General features: G+C 38.9%; 1 protein-coding gene across 1 annotated transcript; it reads right to left on the reverse strand.

Moving 5' to 3' along the window:
• Positions 1 to 1,130: 1,130 nt before the first annotated feature.
• Positions 1,131 to 7,206, reverse strand: LOC120227464 (glutathione S-transferase-like). The gene is made up of 4 exons (XM_039225570.1): positions 7,202 to 7,206; positions 5,650 to 5,791; positions 3,056 to 3,187; positions 1,131 to 1,421 (listed from the first exon to the last, which is right to left on the reverse strand). The coding sequence occupies exons 1-4, from the start codon at positions 7,204 to 7,206 to the stop codon at positions 1,251 to 1,253; spliced, it is 450 nt and encodes a 149-aa protein (XP_039081501.1). The 3' UTR covers positions 1,131 to 1,250.
• Between the last annotated feature and the right edge of the window lie 99 nt (positions 7,207 to 7,305).

The following is a 7,305-nucleotide window of genomic DNA, read 5'->3' on the forward strand; positions in this document are numbered from 1 at the left end:
ATTATTAATGAAAGTGATTGGAAAGGAGGTTTTTTTAAGCCAGAACTCTTCCTCAGGAGCAGATACTCTCTCTCACTGAGACAGTAATAGTTTTAAAACAAAAATGACTTTGTCCCCAAATCACCACATCATTTTTAGGAACAGTCATGACTTAATGTCCAAGGCACTTACTTTTAGGCCCCAGACGGAACATCAAGAAACCTGAGTTTCAGACCAGTCCTCCCACAGGCAGGTTGTATGTTCTTTGGAAGGTCGTTTCCTCTCTCCGGGTCTCAGTTTCTCATCCTTAAGGAGGAATTTGGACTAAACGGTGAAAAAGATCCCTTAAAGCTCTCAAAGTCTTCAATTTTGATCCTATTGCTCCTACTCAGTGATCTCAGATCTCAAACCCACTCTTTGCACGAGATGGGGAGTGGAGTCCCGACTGAGAAGAGCAGAGTTGATACGGTTGTGTTCAGTTGCCTTTCCCAGCTGACTTTCAGTGAAGTTATTAGACTTCCAGTGATAAGTAATTCAGTTAAGGGAGGAAAGGAAGGGAGGAAGGAAGGAAGGAAGCTACCAGTTTAACCAAATAGAAAACCCAGACAAAATCCTTGGATATACTTTAAAAATATTCTACTTTTTAAAAGAAATCCCATTTATCCTAATGGTGCAAAGAGGTTGTTACCACAGGCAAGGTTGGAAAAAGTGGTTATCACTAGGGTGCTCTATGCATTTGCTGACTATAGAGATGGTTGAAAAGACCCTTCAGATTTGGACCGACAACAGTTTACACTCAAAGTATGATTATGATACTGAAGAAGAAACTAAATGTGAACTTAGTGATAAAAATATATGCTCTATCTATAAAATACTCTAGTGACTGAACACTTAAGAAACCAGTTTGAAGCTATGCTCTGTCCTAGACCTTCCCCCAAAAGGATGTGGAAATGTATGACGGTTGGTATTTACGTGGGGTTTTTCCTTTTTTAAAGAAGTCATTGATACCCGTTGACTTACATAGGATTTTACTCTTTTGCAATAAGTAGAATGGAGAAGAATCTTTATTTGGATGATTCTGATGGATTGGTGTTTTACTGTTTTATAAACATACACACACACACAGAAAAAGTGTTGTCTGATTTGCAGGCAAATGTTAGGTAGTTTATTTCCTTTTGCTTATCTTTATCAACTTGACCTTACGATACCTTTTTGGGTATGCCTACAAATGTGAAGTGAAACGTGTGGAGTCCATTAGACCTCTTGATTTGTTAATACTCAGCTACTATAGTAGCCATGTTTTTAAGAAACATGCCACGTTCAAATTTGAATATGTTCTTCACGGTCTCAATGGAGCCTTCATCTAGTGGAGGCTTCCTTTGGCTTCCAGGCTGGAGAAATTTGTGAATTGTGGGAATGCAGCTGGTTCTGGCCTTGAACTCCTAAAATGCAGAAGTATACAATCCATTAAAAGAGAATATGGCAAAATAGACAAAATATAAGCGTTGTACATTTTTGCATATGAGACAAAGTGTTTAAAAATTATATTTCTCACGCTGGGAGAGGTAGAGGAGAAAAAGGAATTTTCGTACCTGATGTGGCTTACAAAGTGATGACTTGTACAAAGCAAGTTAGCAATATTTCTCAAGAACCACGACAATGTTCATAGGCTATAACCAAGTGACCCCATTTTTCAGATTGCAGCCTAGTGATACCATCTTAAATGTGGAAAAATTTATACCCATGAAGATGCTGTTGCAACATTATTCATAAAAGCAAATACTCCAGAGTATCCTGATATATAACTAATAAATAGAAGTCCTTATGTCATAAGGATTTTATGTCCTAAGCATTTTTTCCATGTTGTAACGTAATCTTTGAAAATATACCTTTAGGTAACTGCATAAAATTCTACCCGATAAATGTATCTTAATTTATGTAGACATTCCTCAGATATTGAATATTTAAGTTGTTTATGATGTTCACTATTTAGGTTATTCTGGGGCACCTGGGTGGCTCAGTGGGTTAAGTGTCAGACTCCTGATTTGGCTCAGGTCATGATCTCACGAGATCGAGCCCTGCATCAGGCTCTGCACTGACACCGAGGAGCCAGCGTGGGATTCTCTCTGTCTCTCTGTCTCTGTCTCTCTCTCTGCCCCTCCCCTGCTCATGCTCTCCCTCTCTCGCTCTCAAAAATAAATGAAAAATAATAAGTTATTTGGAGCACAGTAAATGGAATATTATATCGTCATGAAAATTGTTCAAAAAATATAAGACCATATTGTATAAAATGAGGCAGACTAAATAATAATACCAAAACATGCACATAATGTAATGTGAAGTGGGACATGGAGGCTGCAGAATTACCATAACTTGGATTACAACTATTTTAAATAAGCATATATTTAAAAGGTTAGAAAGGAATCCACCAACATAGCAAAGTGTCTTAGAATGCAGGCCATGGAATCAGTCAGGCTGAGAGTTTGTACACCAGTCCTGTCACCTACTGACAGTGTGACTTGAAGGAAAGTTCTCTGACCCCTTGGAGTCCTTTCCTATCCACTTTGAGGATGAAATGAAATCAATGAAGTACTGTGCATTCAGTGCTTGGTACAATGCTTAGCACCTGCGAGTATAGTCACTGGCTCTGGTTACTGCTAAACAATGGCTGTGTTAGGACGAGAGTATCTTCAATGTTTTCCCATCACCTTATCTGGAGCAAGAAAGCCATTTTATTGAGGTCCTGCCACATTCTGGGCAAAACCTTTGAGACTTGAGTCCTGCCAGAAGTCTGCCCCAGATCCACGTGCTGGCCCACATGCCCTTCTCTATTTTCCCGTATCTCTCTTTATTTTTAAAATCACTACCTTATACTGAGGTTACCTGTCTATGTGCTTGTCTCACCCACTTGATGTGTTCTTTGAGAGTGTCTTTGTATCTTGGCAAAAAGAAGTTAGTAAGTTCTTAAATGCTAATGAGAATGAGAATAAGAATTAGAATGACTGAAAGAAAGAACAAGCAAATGATAAAAATTCATTCTTCCTGCAGTTCTTGGGAGCTATTTGGAGAGCGTTACCTGTAGCAGAGGGAAGCCTGTGAGGACACTGGGTTTGCACTCTTCAGCCATTAAGATGACTTCAAGGAGCTGTATATCAGCCCAGCTCAACCGGTTGCCCACAAGAAAATCTTGCCCATTGTCTCTTAGTGCCTGCGTGATAGTTGAGAAGAATTAGAGGATTTAGGGATTATACTAGCAAGGCAATTTAAAGTCAGTGTGATTGGCAGAAAGTCTTTAAAAAAGGTGTGGTTCCTAATCTTGGCCACTGGCTAGCTGTGTGAGCACAAATAAATCCCATCTCTGAGGGCTTTGGTTTGTTCATCGAAAGAAGTGGACTAGTCCGAATCCTCCTGAGTATTCTGAACACCAGAAACAGCCTAATCTCACATACGCCTTTGTCTTCTTTCCATTGTATGTACTCTATGAACCTTTATAGAATAATTTTATCCCCACAGCCTGGATTGGTGGTTCTCCTGGGTCTGCGATGATAATTCTCTCCTCACACCATCTCAGGGCAGGCTCCTTAGATTTGTTGCTCTTTGAAGGAGAACACGATTCTCAAAGGGACATACACCTCATCTATAAGCAGATTTTCTTCTCTTTAAAAAATTTTTTATGTTACTTTAGAGAGAGTGTGTGTGCAAGAGAGGGAAAGGGGCAGAGGGAAAAAGAGAGAGAATGTCAAACAGGCTTGGTGCTTAGTGCAGAGCCTGATATGGGGCTTGATCCCATGACCCTTGGATCATGACCTGAGCTGAAATCAAGAGTAGATGCTCAACCGACCGAGTCACCCAGGCACCCCACAAATTTTCTTCTAATAAAGCTCTGACTTATGGGTCACTTTGTGTTAAAAATCAACTGAATATTAAAGGTTGGAGTAGTAGGTCACTAAAGTATTTTCTAGCTCTAACCCTCTGTGATTTTGTGATGCTTGGACATGGGATCAGAAGTTGGAGAGACCTGACTGTAGGTGTCAATGTTATTAGTTGTATGACATTGGACAAGTTACTTTGCTTCTTTAAGCTCTGATTGCCTCATCTGCAAAATGAGGATAACAATGTCACATCTTTGATGGAGTTCTGAAGATTACATGAAATCATGTAAGCAAAATGCATAGCACAGTGATTAGCACAAAGTAGGCACAAAGCAAAAATGAGCCATCATATGATTAACACTGTTTTGGTGATGATGATGTTGTTGATGCTGCTGACTCATTGTTGTTGATTTTTAGCCACCAGAGAAGTCTCTGTTCTTCATAGCACCCCACAACAAACACTTAGGTCATTGGAAATAGTGGTGTTAAACATTGATTCCATTACCAATATTAGTAAAATTATAAGATCAAGATCTCTTAAATTATATGTTAATTACATCAGAATAGATTATCTTTTTAAAAACAATTTTTAACATTTATATATTTTTGAGAGAGATACAGAGTGCAAGCTGGGGAGAGGCAGAGAGAAAGGGAGACAGAATCTGAAGCAGGTTCCAGGCTCAAAGCTGTCAGCACAGAGACCAACGTGAGACTCAAACTCACAAACCATGAGATCATGACATGAGCCAAAGTCAGACGCTTAACCAACTAAGCTACCCAGATGCCCCAGAGACTATCTTTTAAATGATTTTGAAGGAATCATACTGAGAAAGCCTGAGGTGTAGACTGTTCAGTTTGATTTGCCTTCCATCTTGGACCAAGGGGGCTGATAACTCACTGTAACAAATGAAAAAATATAACCTAGGAAGTTAGAGTATCAGTCATCTATTCTAAATACATAAACATCAAATAAATAATCTACGTTATATGATTAGACTATAAAATTGTTAATATGATAAATATATTTCCATGTATGTACTAAATCCTTCAATTATAACCATTGGTACTCAACTCATAAAGAATGGGTTAAATCAGCATTGCTGGTAGGTTTGGAAAACTGACCTGTCTCATTTTTACCAAAACCTTAACATTTTTCATGATGCTTTCCTATGTTGACTGATATTATAATGAATGCAGCTGGAGGTCAAGTGCATTGATACTAAAGAAGTCATCCGATCCTTGTATTAGGGCTGACACTGAGCATTTGCTTAAAACTCAAGGTTTTCAGACATTATTTTCAGCTGTTAAAAATGCAGAGATAGATGAAAATAGTGTTATTTCTAGAACAATTTTTTTCTTAACTTTTAGAATATTGTATAGAATTCTGATAAGCCTTATGAACTGCCCTGGGCCCTGTACTATCCAGTGTATTTCAGAAGTAACATCCATCCTTTCCACCCCTTCCTCTCTAATTAGTGTGGAATTTTCCCCCTTGAATCCTCTTTATAAGACTCTGTTTTACTCCATAATTAAATCAAGTAACTGAAATTCTGTCAGCACTAGGACTATAAATATTGCTGGAATTATGTATGAAATCCTTAAAAATATATAATGCAGAAGACTAGGGTGAGAGGAGGGAGGGCAGATTTGTCTTATAATGGTAATTGGGGGAAGAATTTTGCTTTCACAAAGTGTGTTTGGGATGTTTATCCACCAATAAAGTTCTTTATTTTTAGTTTAGTTGTTTTTTCTCCCGCTTGATCCATGTCATAGAGCAGGGCAGAAGTTTGTTGCTTACCTTCTCATAGACAGGGAAGAATCTTGTAGTGGCTCTTTCAAGGATATATTCAAGATTCATCTCCTTCTCTTCAGGCAGAGAGAGTGGAAAGAACATAATCATGTCACTCAGATCCTTTAAGCCCTCCACATACATGTCGATCCTAGAGAAGGGATGATAATTCAAAGAGTTCCAGGTAAAAGAACCATCATTTCATGAGCCAAAGAAACATGTTAACTAATGCCTCAGTTTAACCTGCCTAATTAGCAGGTGTCAAATTGTCCCATGAGTTAAAATCAAGCATTTCTACCTGCATGCTATTTCTTTGAGCTATTAAGATCAATTTGAGAAATAGGGAAAATTATAGGACTAAAGTATGTGAGCAATTATGTGGATGTGAATTTCAACCCTGTGACATGAGTGCTAATTAAAACAGAGTATTGAGATAATCCTAAAGTATTAAATTAGGCAAAGATCATATTTGTCTACTTAAATGTTATTGTAACAATGAAATCACCCATATCTAGACAAGGGAGGAAAGAGGCAACTAGAGACTTCTATGCTGCCTACAACATCTCCATCTGGATTGAAGGTTCTTAAACTTAGAATAATTTAGGAAGGCACAGAACTTATTCGACGGGTTCCCCCTTACCACTCACATCTCTATGCCAGAATGAACAGAAAAATAGGTACTATGTTAGACAAGGCACCATGGCATAGTGTAAAGACTACTTACTACTGGACTGGAAAACCTCTGTCCTTCTCCAAAGTAAGTCTCTTAATCTTTTGGAGCCATAGTTCTTTTAGATTTAACCTAGAATAGGAACAAGTATCTTGAAATGGCCTCAAATACTTTACTACTCCTGCCACTGAGAACAATCTCCTTCTCCCCTTGAATCTGAATGGGCCCTGGGGACTTGTTTGACCAGCACAGTGCGGGGAAGTAATGTTCTGAGACTTCTAAGACTAGATCATAAGAAGCCTCACAGCTTCTACTTGGTCCTCTTCCATATTTGCTCTGAGGGATGCCAGCTGCCTCATGGAAGAAAAAGCTCAAGCTGGCCTCATGGAGAAGTCATGTGGAGGGAGATAGAGACCCTGCCAGGCCATTTGTCCCAGCTCTTTCAACCTGCCAGACATATGAGTGAGGACCTGCATGAGAGACTCTCAGTGCCATCCAGCTGATCTGCGTCAACTCACAGAACTGTGGGACAAAGCGTTTGCAGCAGTTGAGAGCCAGAAGAGTAGCATTCTGAGCAGTAGGGTTGCTTTGGGATTATGTAGTTGAAAGAGTTTGTGTGTGTGTGTGTGTGTGTGTGTGTGTGTGTGTGTGTGTGTGTGTACGTGTGTGTGAATGATCTCATTTATTATAGTTTTACTGGATGGTCAAGTAGAAAGAATCATAATAAAGATACATGAAAGTGGGAGGAAAAAATCTATGTTGCTTTAGCATAAGATAAAACACGAAATGTGCTTCAAGAAAACAATCAAGTCACACTGGAAATGCCTTAAATGTCTACATGTGTAATGATTCAGCAAAGCAAAGCCCAACGCGCTAATGACGAGTCATTACCGCATGCCGCAATGCTGCAAAGCAAAGCCATTCTTTTACATTGCCCTTATCCAAGTCCATTAAGAAATAATGGTTCTAAGATGAAAGTCTTGTTAGGGTTTCAA

The sequence above is a fragment of the Hyaena hyaena genome, unplaced genomic scaffold, assembly GCF_003009895.1.
Source record: "Hyaena hyaena isolate Hyena2069 unplaced genomic scaffold, ASM300989v1 scaffold_2359, whole genome shotgun sequence".
Taxonomy (NCBI): Eukaryota; Metazoa; Chordata; class Mammalia; order Carnivora; family Hyaenidae; genus Hyaena; species Hyaena hyaena.

Bases quoted from the DNA above. Each gene is read 5' to 3' on its own strand.
- LOC120227464 (XM_039225570.1), bottom strand. The intron at 3,188-5,649 runs GTAAGCAACAAA...ACTATCACGCAG, and splicing joins TCTTCCCTGTCTATGAGAAG to GCACTAAGAGACAATGGGCA. The intron at 1,422-3,055 runs GTAACGCTCTCC...TCTGCATTTTAG, and splicing joins CAGGCTTCCCTCTGCTACAG to GAGTTCAAGGCCAGAACCAG.